This window comes from Spodoptera frugiperda, chromosome 16 (assembly GCF_023101765.2).
Source record: "Spodoptera frugiperda isolate SF20-4 chromosome 16, AGI-APGP_CSIRO_Sfru_2.0, whole genome shotgun sequence".
Classification (NCBI taxonomy): domain Eukaryota; kingdom Metazoa; phylum Arthropoda; class Insecta; order Lepidoptera; family Noctuidae; genus Spodoptera; species Spodoptera frugiperda.
In genome coordinates, this window is record NC_064227.1 from 5,808,439 (window position 1) to 5,824,246 (window position 15,808).

The 15,808-nt window shown below is 39.2% G+C and overlaps 1 protein-coding gene across 6 annotated transcripts in view; it reads left to right on the forward strand.

The window, feature by feature from the left end:
- LOC118280573 (uncharacterized) overlaps positions 1-15,808 on the forward strand; it is a 226,679-nt gene that overhangs the window by 201,847 nt on the left and 9,024 nt on the right. For 4 of the 6 annotated variants that reach the window (XM_035600672.2, XM_035600673.2, XM_050699489.1 and 1 more), the window contains 9 exons: positions 3,462-3,677; positions 4,637-4,894; positions 6,573-6,810; positions 7,947-8,087; positions 9,914-10,119; positions 10,750-10,928; positions 11,421-11,705; positions 12,074-12,281; positions 12,988-13,133. In XM_035600672.2, the coding sequence (XP_035456565.2) occupies positions 3,462-3,677; positions 4,637-4,894; positions 6,573-6,810; positions 7,947-8,087; positions 9,914-10,119; positions 10,750-10,928; positions 11,421-11,705; positions 12,074-12,281; positions 12,988-13,133 (1,877 nt within the window). The remainder of the gene's footprint in view (positions 1-3,461; positions 3,678-4,636; positions 4,895-6,572; positions 6,811-7,946; positions 8,088-9,913; positions 10,120-10,749; positions 10,929-11,420; positions 11,706-12,073; positions 12,282-12,987; positions 13,134-15,808) is intronic. The other 2 variants (XM_050699490.1, XM_050699491.1) reach the window with 2 other exon arrangements.

Genomic DNA, 15,808 nt, shown 5'->3' on the forward strand with positions numbered 1-15,808 from the left:
TTTCTTTCCAATCTGTAATTTTTTTTTGTCTGATTTTTTTCAACTAAGATAATGAATGTTACTTAATACTATTTTGCCTTTTTTGAGGAGGCAAAATCATCCAATAACTGCCCACGCCTTGGGTGAGCGAGAGGGAGTGTCAGACTCTTACTGACTAAAAAACACCCTGTTTCCTATTTTTCGAGCTGGAGCCCCGGTAAACAGGGATCAGGCATCAGCTCTGGCCCTGTCTGTAGTGGTCTGATCACTCGTTGAGACGCGTCATAAACACACTAGTTAAAGGAGTATCCGCACATAGTCTTCTAACCATTTCTATCCAACTTCGTAAGCTTCTTGAAAAATTTAATCCATGAATAGCAATAACCTAAAAAACCAAGTGTCCTACGCTTTTAGTTCATTGAATAGACACTCAAATTGCTCCGGTAAATAAACGCTAAGTACATTATATGTCCTTGTCATACCTAAATCAAGGCACAAACAATATTTGGTAGTGGAATTATTTAGTACATGTCCCTTATACAGCGTGTTCTTGGAAGAAAAGGGTGTGATATAAATAACTTGGCTTTTAAGGTTCGGAAAAGGCTAAGCCTGTGCTCGTGGATTTAAATGTTTATTTTTTATTTGAAAGGAGGGAATATCGTTCTATGTCTTTTTCCACCTTAGGTGAGGTGTAATGGAGTGTCAGACTCTTACTGACTAAAAATCATCACGTTCCTACTCTGCTCTTCAAGCCGGAGCCCCGGTAGTCTGCAATGGTGGTAGTTTTTTGCATATTCTATAATGTTACGTATATGACGCCTTTTATGCTTTAAAGGATGCAGATATAAATCTGAGAATTCAACAACACAGAATTGGGAGGTCCATTCGACTGAGTGTTAGTCTCCTACCAACTAAAAACCATTCCGTTCCTACTCCTGCTTTTCGAGCTGGAGCCCAGATAACTCGCTAGATAGTCCGCAGCTCTGGAAGACAAAAGTATAAAATATTAGTCACCACTCAAAATAAATTTTGACAGCTAGACCTTCAAGAAGTAAATACAAATCTCTCACCACCCTCTATCTATATACAGTGTGTACCAAAACGGGGCCAGATAAGGTTTTGTACACGACATGAAACTTGACAGGTTTCTAGGTCGAGGTGGTGATGGTGGTAGATTCTTTGATTATTTCTAACTAGGTTTAAGCATTCATATATCATTACTGTCAATATTTGGCCCGGTCGGCCTTCCCTTTGTGGGTATGGCCTGATTTCTAGTCATATATTAAACATGAGATTGTGACTCATAGTTTCTGATGGCGTCGCTAAAGTATTGCTTATACTAAATCGGTAACGCACTTGTTAAGCCTCTGGTGTTTCGGGTATCGATGGGCGACGGCGATTGCTTAACATCAGGTGGCCCGTTTGCTCGTTTACTGTTCAATAAAAAAATCTTTTATTTAATACACTACTCAAAGAAAAAGAAACCAAACCACTTAAAACAATAAGAAACAATATCCTCTGCACTTGTAATTGCCCTAGGGTATATGCGACCCCATGTCTAATGCCCCGTGTGTCCGTACCGGATCGTTTTAGGGCAATATCCGGGTAATATTGTACCCGGGGCGTTGCTAACAGGCGGATAACCGACTCATAATGACCGGGAAACGGAAAAAAGACTCCCGACCCTTTATTGTCAGTTTACTCAGCTTACACGAAGTATTTACTCTTCGTTTAAGTGGAAATAAAGAAGAGAATTACTACTCAGTTGATTGAGTGTTCGTAAATACAATTGCAACGTTACGCCTTTTATCCCCGGAGGGGTAGGCAGAGGTGCACGTTACGGCACGTAATGCAGCTATACAATGTACACCCACTTTTCACTTTCACACTTTTTTAAAGGGAGGAAATCATCCTATGACTTCTCCCGCCTTGGGCGAGGCGAGAGAGAGTGTCACTCTTACTGACTAAAAATCACCCCGTTCCTACTCCTGCTTTTCGAACCGCAGCCTTTTAAGTTCGTTACCTTTATGTTACCTATCAATAAAAAACCAAAAAAAGTCTTCAAACACCAAACTACATTGGATTAAATTATTTAACGCCTCATTTAAAAATTTTAATTTACAAACGAGAAAGACACTCTATGTTTGTTCAAAGTTTAAAATTTAACATGGCTGCTACGACGTGGGAACATACATCTGTACAAATTACTCCAGCTATCAAGCTTTGGGGGGGAAATATCCGAACCGGGGCGTTCGGTGAAAAATACCTTTCAAACTGTATTGTTATGTTCGACGTAATCTGAAAATGACAAGCCGTTAGCGGTGTTATTCCAACATTTTGTTGGGAAATAGAAAAATAGCTGGTGCTCATGTTTTGTTTGCTATTCGTACTGATACTGGTATGGTTACTAGGTTACTTATCCGTGTTTTCTAGGAATTATTTTTGTCTTTGTCCATTTTCAGTAATATGTCTTTCAATTATTATGTTATCGACTTACTCACGTAACTGTTTGATAAGGAACTCGACTAGTTTCCAGCCATGATAGAGGCTCATATTCATGAGCAGCATTCCGCGACGCGGCGATTGTATTAATTTAGTATGTCTCACGAAAGTTATAACAAAAATATGATTTTTGTAAATATTATATCGTGTATTTCTATTTTAATGAGGTTGTTTGTAAAACTATGCACTCAGAACTCGTGAAATCAATAATATGAAACTAACTAGCAATAGCTTTAAGTGTTTAAACTGGCAACGCATAGGTACACGCGTAATATAAGTGACACTTATCAAAAACCTGTCTTGATGTATGTATGTAATGTATAAACACTGGTCCTAAGATCCATCCCTGAGGGACACCATCAACAATTATATGTTCTATAGATGTTATGTTAATGTAAGCTATTGTACTAAAAAGAATAATGTTGTTTAAACATACGACACGGGTCTACAAAACGTACAGCATAAAACAATACATAAATAACAACAAAACAATAACACTACACTATAAAATGCTTCTGAAGGAGTACTAGACTCACTTTCAAATAGCCGTCAACGTGTTTACTTAGTTGTTTTACGTATTTGATTTCGTTTTCCATTACTTTGTTATACGTGCCTATTTTATTTGAACACAACTTAGATGCATAGGCCTTAGGATTGACTTAGATCACTACTTTACCACACAAGGCTGTTTCAACTTTATGTTTCACTGGACACTAGCTTCTTTTTAGTGTACTCCTGACCACACACCGTACAAATGCCCGCAGTTACCTCAACTCTTGGCTTCCAACACCTTCGGCCTTCGGTAATCGGTCTTTGTCAGTATCGTCTTTCGGGGCGGCACACACAACCCTAGTCACGTCTACCTGGTTTCTTGAGTACTCTCAAGGGAGTCAGCTCCCTTGAGGGTGTTCGTAGTGCGGTGGGTGAGCGAGCAGAGGTGGTGGGTGGTAGTGTTTGTTGGTAACGTGGTTGTGGGGCAGCGGCGGCGTGGGGCGATTGCCCGCCGGCGGTTCGGGCGCTGTTTGAAGCGCCCCGCCGCCCGACTGCGCGCGCGCCGGCGCTCACACGCTACGCTGCTCCCGACGGTACCATCCTGCTACTCACCGAGAACGGCACGCGGCTGATGACTCGCGCCGCGGCCGCGAGCCTCCTGCGCGCCGCCCTCCTCTCCCCGCGCCCCCCTCGGCCCCGCCACGGTGAGCCGCCGCCGCACCCTCTCTTCATCTTCTCTCTTTCTATGTGTCTGTCGGATTCCGTCGCCTCTCGCACTGCACGCTTCGCACTACGCTTCGTAAGGTAGGAGCGTGGCTATACGTGCCAACAATCAAGTCTACCAGAAAATGGCTGCCGATACACTATAGCAAAAGTTTTAAAATTCTTTACATTCTTAGCGGTTTTTATAAAATATTACACGGAACGTCACAATTTAGAATATACAAATTAACGTCTCAGCTTTCTTTCAAAAGACACGGCTTTAACAATTTGAAATTCTAGAATTTTTCTGAGAACTTAAAACTTAGTGAAGGCTGACCCAATTTTAATAATAAGGATCTGAATAGAATTTCAATTAGCTACATACTTAGTGAGTGCGGAGTTAGCTTTTAAGTCTCCTTAATGATTTTAATGAATATTTAATGGAAATCCGCTCCTACTTTATGCCTGCATGCTTTATAGATGGTTGCTCTCCTTTTCCTATTTACACCATCGTAGACTTTCACTCGTGCTGCTGTGTTAGACTGAAAGTCTATTGTGGAATCTTGAATTGCGCATGTCTGCATGTTTTCTTTCTGCATCTCCTATTTTTCTACGATCTCTATGGTTACTGCGCGGCATAGACTGGCTTTGAAAATAGTTCGAGCGGGACTGCCAACCGGGGAGGCTTTGCTAATCATTTCTTTACCGGGACATTTTCTAAATCGTTGGAAATTTTTCATTTTTGCCCGTTAAATGTCGTAACGTTTGCGATTTAATCGTTGTTTTGTATTGGATTGTCATTTTTATATTTACCGTCCGTAAGGTCAGTTTTTTCTAAATATCGATGTACGTCGATCGACCGGCGCGATCGCCTCTGATGTTACGATTTCGGAGTCCCGTCGCGCTATGGCTCGATCGTCGAGCTTGCCTCAGCTAAGCGATTCGATGGATGAAATTCCAGTAAAGCTGATGTCGGATGGAAGAATCGCGAATCGAAATGGGACCGGTGTGACTTCGTGGATCGGCGGAATGTCAATAACACATGATGGGAACCTGATTGCTCCGGACAAAATTATGACGCACATCCACCGTTATGCGAGCCCTCACTACAACCCTCACGGGCACCATTACCACCGCTGGAACCATGAGCCGGGGGGGAGCGAAGATCCCTTGTACGCGACCAAGACAGTCTACGGGCCAGGATACATTGATGAGAACCGTACGTATGGCGTTGGTATATCAGTGCGTTGACTAATCTTTTTCCTGTCGGTAGTCCACCACACTTTCTATCTGTTACACTGTTATTGATGTCTAGCATAAGAGATACAAAAAGATTAGTTGACGCAACCAAAGTAAGAGGTGGTACAAAAAAAGAAACACATTTATAACAGACAGTACAACTAACCATAGATATCGTAAGTCACATCACTTCGAGCTTCCCAACTGTACAATACTAGACGGTTTTAGGAAACCATTGGTACATGGGTGATCTGATTCATTTCTTTAGCACCTCCATGTTACTATTCTGAGTGCTCTTTACCCCCTTATTGTTTCGACCCCCGTAATCCGAGCACTTTAGTTTAGAAATCCTCCACAGTTTTATAGTAAATGATAGAAACCTAACCGGACACGAAGTAAAGCTTTGCGTAGAGACAATGACTAGAAGGGACGACTAGCTTTAGAGCCCTCGAGTGCTTCCTTTCCTGATCCGAAAATTCGTAGACAATATAGTTTGTAAAGGAGCGATTTAGCGAGAACGCTTAGAGACGAGGATCTCCGCGAAGCTTTGCAAATTACGCTCAAGATTCATGTTCCACGGGTGTGACCTGTCCACATCGATCGGGTGTAGCACAAATACATTTGGAAAGAACTGTTATTTATTTATAGTCGTACACGGTCCACTATGCATGTACCCATTAAATATTCTATTCATATTTAACTTTAAAACGGCACAAATATCTCATGGAGTTTTTGCCTCACACAGAGAATTACGTAATTTGAAAGCATGTCCGATTTATTCAGATAACGCTTGTATTTGACGTAAGATTTTTCATACTGATTATATCGATTTCATTGGCAATCTCATCGTGTTTATTCACGACACGTAATTTTTTATCGTTCTCTCACACATTGTATTCCATAATATTATTATTATTCTCAATTTGTATCCACACGATGTAAATTATATTTATATAATAAGCATGAGCATATACCCACACTCCGATATAACGATTCCTTTTATTTTATGTTCCATTAATAATTTTGTCGTTTATTTATTTTTTACAATGTATTTATTTATTTTATATTTACTATTGCGTTTAAATAAACTGCGTCTTAGAAGCACTTTTTCTTTAACGTTTTCATAATTTAGGTGTTTAGGGAGAATTAATGGTGAAATAATAAATAGTGTCTGGCTAAACTAGATTAATGTCTTCTTAAATAATAAAATAACTAAATAAACTAAAATATAAAGTAAACCGGTTAAAACGCGTAGACTAACGAACGATATATATCCCAAAAATTGATTGGCATTCCATCAAAAGTATGAAACATAACATCAAAAGTATTAAACTTACTAAATTAACCCCAAAACCTATTTAAATGATGTTTTGAAAACCCTAAACAATTTCGTTACAGCCTCTTTGGACGTAAAAGTTGATTCGCAAAGTAATTACTCTGGATTTCGAGAATGATTGGCATGTTTTACGTAAACAAACATTGATGGGCTAATTCAAGTTTCCTAACAAATCGTTGCTGTGTAATCATTTCAGACTTTAGTATTGTGAACACTGATTTACTCGTACCTTTTGTAAAAGGTTTTGTACCTTTTAAAACATCTTTATGACAATGAACACGAACAGACAACACTACAACTAACACATGACCACAACCTACAGAGAGAATTGGAAAGGAAAACGGTAAACCAGGTGATGAGAAGGTGGCTCTTCAGTCTACGTGCCACGTGGCGTTGGACGCTTGCATCAAGGACAGCGAGTGCGTGACTTCTTTGACTCCTGTGCTGCAGAAGTGTCATACGAGCGATTGTGACCGGGAAGGGTGCATGGCAGCTCTCAGGGGATTTTATCGGAAAACCGGAGTACATTGGAATACTGAGATCGCTTTCTGTCTTTGCAAGTGAGTTTTGTTACCTTTTTATTAATTATTCCTGCTATTTTCTTTTAGGTTTGTTTAATTATGGTTTAGGCCGGTAAACGAGCAAAAGGATTACCTGATGGTAAGCAATCGCCACCGTCCATGGACACTCGAAACACTAGAGATTTACAAGTGCTTGCCGGCTTTATGGGGGTTAGGAATTTAAGGGTTTTTGGCGAATTGGGAAAATTGAGAAGGAGCCTCCGGTAACCTCACTCACACAACGCAAGCGTTGTTTTGCGGTTTTCTGTGTGGCCGTGGTATCACTTCGTCGAGTCGGCCAATTCGTGCCGAAGCATGGCTCTCCGATACCTAAAAAAGGAACTATCTTTTTTGCATAATAATATAATGAAAGATAGCGCGTTTATTTCCTAAGATGATGATGAAGTAGTTTCAGGAAATATAGCAGAGTGTCATTTGTTGAGTGGTCTCAGGCGTGACTGCCGAGCACAGGATGCAATTTTATAAAAGAAGTTGTTACTTAAATTAAATGTTTATTGTAGTTTATGTTTTTTTTTTAATCCTAAGTAATTACACGAAGTTTAGAATAGTGCTGTGTTGATGACTATTGACTTCCCATTTCTAATTGGAGGAAAATAGTAACATTTGATATTTAATGTTCTAAGGGACAACATTATGAGCTATATAAAACGGAGGATTTAACTTCAAAAGTATTATTAAACTTCAAAGTGTTCACAATCAAAAGCTTTACTTAGAGATGTAAGCTGTGAAAGTATGTGACTGTTTCCAACACTGATACTAAGCTACGTAGCTGTGCGAGGAAGATGCACAGATCGAGTAAGGAAGATGCGCTGCTTGAGTATGCTATATATCGATAGTAGGGAAGCCATCCATTGAACGCATCTTACCGTGTTTTATAAACATAACTTATCTGAGTCCGTTCCCACCAGTGCTAAGCTATGTGTATCAATTAATATGATTGGTGGAAGCCCCACGCATTCACAGCAACGTAGCATAGTACATCTGTGGTGGAAAAACGCCCTTAAACGCTTAAAGCGTTCAAACTGTTTCTCTAATAAATGCTCTTACCTTCTATATATCTAAATTAACTAAAATACTTTCAAACACAGCTTCAAAAATCTTACTATGATCCCCAGGAAAACTGACAATCGCGAGGATTCGTGCATGAACGCTCAGGAACGTCTCCATCCGTCGTGTGCGCAGCGTCCAGCTGTGGGCTCCCCACTCCCCGCCTGCCACACTCTTGCGCATGCCTGCAGGGAAGAGCCGGAATGCAGGTTCGTATGTCTTCTTCTTCTTCTGCGAAAACAAGTAACAAATAGGGGGAAGTATAAAAAGGAAACTTATTACAATTGTTATCAAATGAATCCTATTATTACTGCAATAATGACAATTCTTAACTATGACCTTGATAGCATTCAGGGGTTTAACTCGAGTCAGGTAGATACTAGTGTTGAGAAGTTTACGTTTCTCAGCATGTTAAATAATATCGAATATGATCCGTAGAGTGTTTAATATATCCATTCATCAAGTGATGGGTACATAGCACAGAGCAGTTGTGTATATTAATAAAATTAAAAAATGTCCCATAAATGGCACCCACGAAAAATACCTATAGGTGCCGTAAGTGGAACCTCTCAGGTGCCATTAGCTTAAGTACCATTTCAACGGGTGCCCAATGTGGAATACCTGCGTAACTCGCCTTCAAGGAACACAATACTAAAATGTACTTTAAAATTAAACATAATTAGGTTCTTATTTAACTATAATCGCGGAAACTAAACACTCTTTAAAGCTTAAAGAGCAAGTCATTTCTTTCAATGTCTTTCACAAAACAATTATTTAAAAAAAGAACTCAAGAGAGAGAAAGAAACATAGACATGTTATACCGAACGCTCCTTCACAAAAATCTACAAGCAAATATCAAATCACAATTGACGGCAATCCAATCCAATAAGGTCCAAATCACAATGACCACATACAGGAGCCAATCTAGAAACAGGCTCCGAATTAGGCCGGCCTTAGTCATTCCAATTGTGGTGCCTAGTTGATTGGACATCACGAGCAGTGTATCGATGTAATGACTGTGATTGATGGGATGAAGATGGGACGGTGGACAGCCATGGTTCGTGATGTTAAGAGGATTTAGTAGATCATGATGTTTGTGTTTTGTTCAATTGAATTGAGTAGTTGTTAGTGTGAATATTACTGGAAGCAAATATAGCAGTTCACATATAGGACCCATTTATTTTTAATTATTTCCATTATGTTTGACGACTGGGCTTCTTCCAGTTGTTGCAATCTCTTTTTATGCCTTTAGGCATCAGTCATTCGAACCCGGTGTCTCCTTTAGGTGCAGATGGTGGCCACTGGGAAAGTTTTAGTGCGGTAAAAATTCCACACTCCCTAATTTTTTCCCCAAAAATCTAGACGCTAGCTAGACCCCAAAAAGGCTTCAGTCATTTTGTCTCCTGTGTTAAATTTCACCGAGAAAGAGAAAAACCTAAAGTCGTTTCACCAAAGTGAAATACCTATCTATGTTTTCTAGCACAAGCCAAGATCCACTCGATTGGATCCGTGGCGATCCCATAACACTCGCTAACGATCATGTTAGGGCTGGGAATTCCCATGGATTTTGCTGTCAGCAAAGATATTGCGAGATTTTCAATGTTTGAGGTTTCGTTGTATGTTGTTGTGATGTTGGTACTTGGTTTCGTGTTTCGACTTTTCAAAACAATGAAATGATCAAATGATGACGAGGTATGAAAATTAAAAATCTGTTAAGTCTGTCAGTTAAATAATGAATAAATATTAGACATGTATTGTATCATGTAAGAAAACAATACTTAAATAAAATTATTCAGTTTTAGGAGTCGGAGCTAAGAAAGTCACTTTTGAGTATAAAACGTACTTAAAAGTGACGTCATGCGATATTTCAAATTAATATATCGTCGAAAGTACTTGTTTTTGTAAGAAAATTGAAAATAAATACATGTCGAATATATTAAAATAATCATCTGCCTTTGTACCTAAAACTAAATCACTCAATTTTTATCGACTTCAAAAAAGGAGGAAGTACTCAATTCAGATCTTTTTTTTCCAGGATCCGCCTAGAAAACTACGAGCAATGGTGTGCAGTGGACGCCGTCACCCAAGGTTGTGCAGGATCTCCAGCCGCCTGCAGAGCAGCAGTGGTTGCAGTGCTGGGCACCCAACTGCGAGCAGCGTGTGCCTGCCGTGGAACTGACTTCGCCCAGCTGTATGACTGCCTTGGGTGGCAACGACTGCTTTGGCTAAACCCTTGCGTTGGTGAGCTGGCTTCTTGTTATGTAGACAGTAGAATCTAAGACATTTTTGGTAGGACAAGGCTTGAAAAGAAAGAAAAAAAAGAAGAAAAAGTCACGTGTCACAGTTTTAGTACCCTTTTTGTGATTAACAAATTCTTGTACCAAACCTTGGTATCATGTACCCACAACACAGGAGTAAACAAAGTGAGGCGCTACGTTTTAAAGAAAAAGCATCTAAGAACCAATCTCCTGACCTCCAGTATAAAGTTCCACAGTTGACAGATTTCAATTTTTAGGATTACTTGACCAGATCATTTCAAAAGATTTTTTTAATGGTATAAACCGGTAAATGAGCATTACGGTGCACCTGATGGTAAGCAATCGCTGCCGCCCATGGACACCCGAAACACCAGAGGCGTTACAAGTACATTGCCGACCTTTTAGAATTAAGAATTTAAGGATTGCTGGGGAATCGGAGATTGGGAAGAGGGGTAATTGAGCCTCTGGGTAACCTCACAACGAAACACAACGCACATTGTTTCACGTCAGTGTGTGAAGCCGTGGTATCACTCCAGTCGAGCCGACTTGGCTCTTCCTACCTCAATTAACCTAGTTCCCCTTAAATCTCTAATCCATCATCACAAAATTCCAGTGGAATCTCAAAGCGACTACCACATGAAGACCTACGGCCCCCTGATGACGACCACGCCATTCGACAACGGTATCCGCTACATCACGGTGGCGCCGGAGTCCCCCACCTACCATCGAACCACCACGCACCACCATCGCCATACCACGCAGGATAAGAGCTCTCAGATTGATAGTATTCAGGTAATTACCAGTTTAATAATACATACCTATTTCCAGAAGAAAATAAATTTATTTGTGAAGATTTTAGGTATCCGTGAAAATCTGAAGTCTTAATTACGTCTATTTTAGATTTAAAAATAATCCTATATTTAAACCTTACGAGCCTATCTTTAACTAATAACTTTTATATATCAAAGGCACAATTATTCCATAAGTGTGTAACGTTAAAAAATATTCAACCACTATCAAGCAATCAATAAATCAAGATTCTGCCTATAGGTACGCGTCCACAGGCCCGCATCGTGGGCATCGCATGCAACAGATTTTAGTTTGTCTTGTATAGAAACTCATACAACTGCGTCCACTGATCCGCATCGTACGGACCGCATCATCGGCAATGCCTACATGCGATGCATACCGATGATGGCATACGGAATGCGTGCGATGCGTACGATGCGGGTCTGTGGACGCTTACCTTAACCCACACTCACAAACCTGCTACAACCATTACAGGAGAACCGTGAAGAGTTGAGCCCAATAACGACAATGTCAGAACAGACGATAGGGCCCAACGAAGTGGCGCAAATCTCCGAACCCGTGATAGAGACTACGACGGAGACAACTACGACCCCGACCACTACGACTACGACAACTACGACGACGACTACTACGACCACTACGACTACTACGACCACTCCGAGACCGACTACTACGCTGGAACCGACTAAATACTGCATCGTTAAGAAGCCTGAGAGTGATGATCAGGCGCAGTACATCAAAATGGGTGAAACTCGACGAGTAAGTATTGATTAGTATGTGTTTCTTGATATTCACAGAAATTATTTGCTTTGAAGAATGTAGTTTTCACTGACAGTAGAAACGTGTCGAGAGTTCTCCATTTTATTACTCGTACACAATTAATTATTATCAATAAGCAAACCATCTTAAACAATCTGCATCCCATTCTATATTTCTTTTCGGAGCTTGTTTCTGAGTTATAATCGTTACCGCTGATTATCGCCAAGACTGTGCTTCCCTCGAGACGAGTGACCTCCATTCATATTATACTTCTCGTGTACTCCTTTCCAATAGCACATCAATCTCGATCTTCACTTTATTTTCCACGTCCTACAACCAAAACTAACATCACTCCTTAAAAATTCCAGCTATACCGATCAGCTGAGCTCGCAGAATGCACGGACCTGTGCGTCTGTGAGGCCACTCTCCAGGTGTCCTGCAAGGTGGCCTGTGTGCCTCGAGCCCCATGTTCCTCGCGCCTGGCCCACTACTCTCATGCCGCACCAGCCTACCAGGCCTACAGAGGACGATGCTACTGCTATTCTGGGTCTTTCATCTGCATGAGGCCTAATCCAGGTAAGGTTAAAGGTAAAAACTGTGTCTGTCATTATTTTTGGTACATTTTTCTAATGGTTGGCACAAGGCAAGCAATGAGAAGTAATGCAGGCACAAGAATCACTATTTAAAATAGTACAAAGTTACTTAGACTAATAATACTATGCCACTGAGAGCTATAACCAAATACACGGTCACTCAGATTTTTTAAGTAGGTAAAAACTGCACCATACTTTACAAAATCTTGTTGGCTAAAGAAATAAATGTGCAGAACTGTGTCACTTTAAGAAACACACCCCACTATCCTTTTTATACTGGCAGAAAGTTCATAGGCCCTGAAATGGCAATATACTAGTAGTTATAGTAGCCTAAGTACTAATAAAAGCACCATTAGCTTCTTGGAGCTCTGTTACTAACACACACACATATTAATAGTCTTTTTAATTCCGTCTGTTTTTTTTTTAATTTTTCACCTTTCCAAAATAATAGACACAAATTATGTTATCGACTTACTCACGTAGCTGTTTGATGAGGAACTCCACTCGCCACACTGTAGCAGCGCGATTGTCGCGCGAATGCTGCTCATAAAAATGAGCCTCTAGCATGGCTTGAAACTAACCAAGTTCCTTGTCAAACAGTTACGTGAATAACGATAACATAATAATGAATTAAGTATGTCTCACGAAAGCTATAATATTTTTTTAAACCCACATTATCACATTTCCAGGTGAATACAAGTTACCTGAAGGCGTATACCTACTCCTGGGCTTCAGCGCGGTTGATGAAGCGCTTCTTCGGCCACACACTGGGTTGGGAGCTGAAGATGCCGTACGTCTTCTACAGCAGTACCTTTATACGGTACACAGTGAGGGGGTAAGTTTGGGCACATGATGATCTTCAAACCTTCATGAAAATAGCTTATAACTCCCATCTCCTCGTTTGTCCCCTACAAAAAAGCCATATTTAGCTATCGGCCCAGTAGAAGCTTTAAATAATTATCATTGTCTCATAATGCAAAAGCAACATTTTTAATCTACGTAACAAAAAACAAAAAAGAAAATGGCTGTCCATGATGTTAGTGTTAGTTGTCCACGCGCCCGATAGATGGCGACACAGGTAAAAATAAATCGCACTGCTATCTAGATTTCGTAACATTTAAAAGCTTTAAGGACGCGTTCTCATAATTGACAGGTATCGAATCGCATCACTACATTGACACGACTCTCGACAATACACACATACGCACGGATAGCTGCGGAAATTATGACAAAATGAACTTGATACTTTGAAAGTTTGAATATTTTCTTACTTTCTTTTTTAATATTTTTATTTTGTTTAGTGCGTGCGTAGACTCAAATGTTTTGTGTTATCTGTTGTTCAATTCCGTTCAGTGCCGAATTTGGGCTCGGATTATTCGATTGGTGTCATTTTCATAGTTTTCGGAAAGTAAGCGTTCGAAATCAAAAATCAAATGGTGCCAACGCAAAACTAACTTTTTACATGCTTTTATTTAGTTTCATATATAAAGGATGTATGTATGTATGTGTGTTTGTTTGTATGTTTCTATGTAACCGACCTCTTCCAACTCGATTTTTACCCATTTTAAACGGACCGATTTCGTTCAAACTTTGTAGACTTATCAAGGACCGGTGGCAAATTAATACCTCGTAGAAATTAATCAAGGGTCAGGAATCCCTGACGTGGACACTTAACAGCCCAGATGAACCTGAAGAGATATGAATATACTATCTTAAGAAAAGTTGTTCAGCGTGATGAGCACATTTTAGCGCCATACGAAAATCGAGGATGTAGAATCCCTGACATGGACTCCAGCCCAGCCGAACCTGAAGAGATTTGAATATACTTTCAAGAAAAGATATTTAGCGTGATGAGCACTTTTTCGCCATATCTTTTATAATTATTCTCATAACAATACAAAATTTTCCGCCTACTGTTAGTATTAATATTAAAATTATTTTGTTCGGTTCATCACAAAAACATGTTTTTAAGTTTTTTTAATCTACAATGTGATAGGGGTGGGACTTCTAACCCGTTAAGGCTGAGTACTACATCTAATTTTATCGACAAAAAAAATAATATGGGGGCTTGAACCCCTAATTGAAAATATTGAAAAATTGTGATTTTTTCGGTAAAAATAATTCACAAATGATTTTTTTCTCACCAAAACATTATCAAACATTTGAAAAAAGTAATGAATTAGTTAGCCAAGGTTATTAGCTACCGTTTGTCGTTTTTTTGTTTCTACGACGCATACAACCTTTGATATCAAAAAAAGTAAAAAAAATATTAAAATTGCCATAATTTTAAGAGGGCCCTTCGACCCCCGACTTTTGTCGATAAAATTAGATGTAGAACTCAGCCTTAACGGGTTAGAAGTCTCACCCCTATCACATTGTATATTTTATTATGGTTTTATATCAATGGTTTTCGGGGTCGCCAAGATAAAAAAAAACAATTATGGTAACGAACGTGACAAGACCTGGGTGAAACAAAGAAAATACATAAAATAAATTAAACATCAATTCTTTATTTTCACGATATTTGTTTGAATATGCGAGGAATGAGCCCGTAAATTCATATTTCTTGCCTGTCTTGGGTCAATTAATTCCGGAAGAAGACAATTTTTATAAAATCGAATGATTCACTCCGTATTCGATATTAGCGACCCCAAAAACCACAACAATGACACTCATGTCGAAAAATGACAATGCCAGAATCTCTATAGAGCTTTGTCCCACCAAAAAAATATAGTGTACAGACATGCCAAATGTAGCATTCTATTGCTGCTCTATTAGTGATAACTAAAAACATGATTAAAAGCCTTTAGATCTTGCGGTTTCTATATGAATCTAAGTATAAAATATTACATTTAGGTTAGGTTAATTGCAGTTATAATGGTAGAAATAATTAAATTACAATGCTATCATAGGGTGTTTAGCTATGAAAGGAAGGAATGTCATCACTCATCACCAATATCACCTTTAGTAATCCTACTTTAATTCATAATCATAACGAAACAACAATGTAAACAGAACAGACAGAGCGAATGTCAAATAATGACTTTTTGGACATAATGACACACGCACGCCAATGAGGTTTCGTTACATCTAATCACTAACGTTCAAACACGAAATCATAATTATAATATGCATTCATTATAATATATATTATAAAAAAAAATAACTAGCAGTATGTATTAAAACCAAATTCATATTAAAATTCGTACACATTACATTAATAAATCTTTTTTTTTATTGAATGACTCGTTTTGTTCCTTGTGCAAGCGTACTAAGAAACGCAGAGGGTCGCGATAAATACAGGAAATAGGCCTTGGGTTTTTAAAATTCTTTTTATTTCCTAATTTTTATCCGCAAGTTTATCAGAATAATAATTAAGTAACCAAGGGTCTTATTTTCATTGCATAATTTTGATTAATTTACATTTTTTGTACATTGATGAAATTAAGTGGGACAGAATCTGGCATGGTCATTTATATATTTATGTCGGCGCCATCTTGAACTTAGATT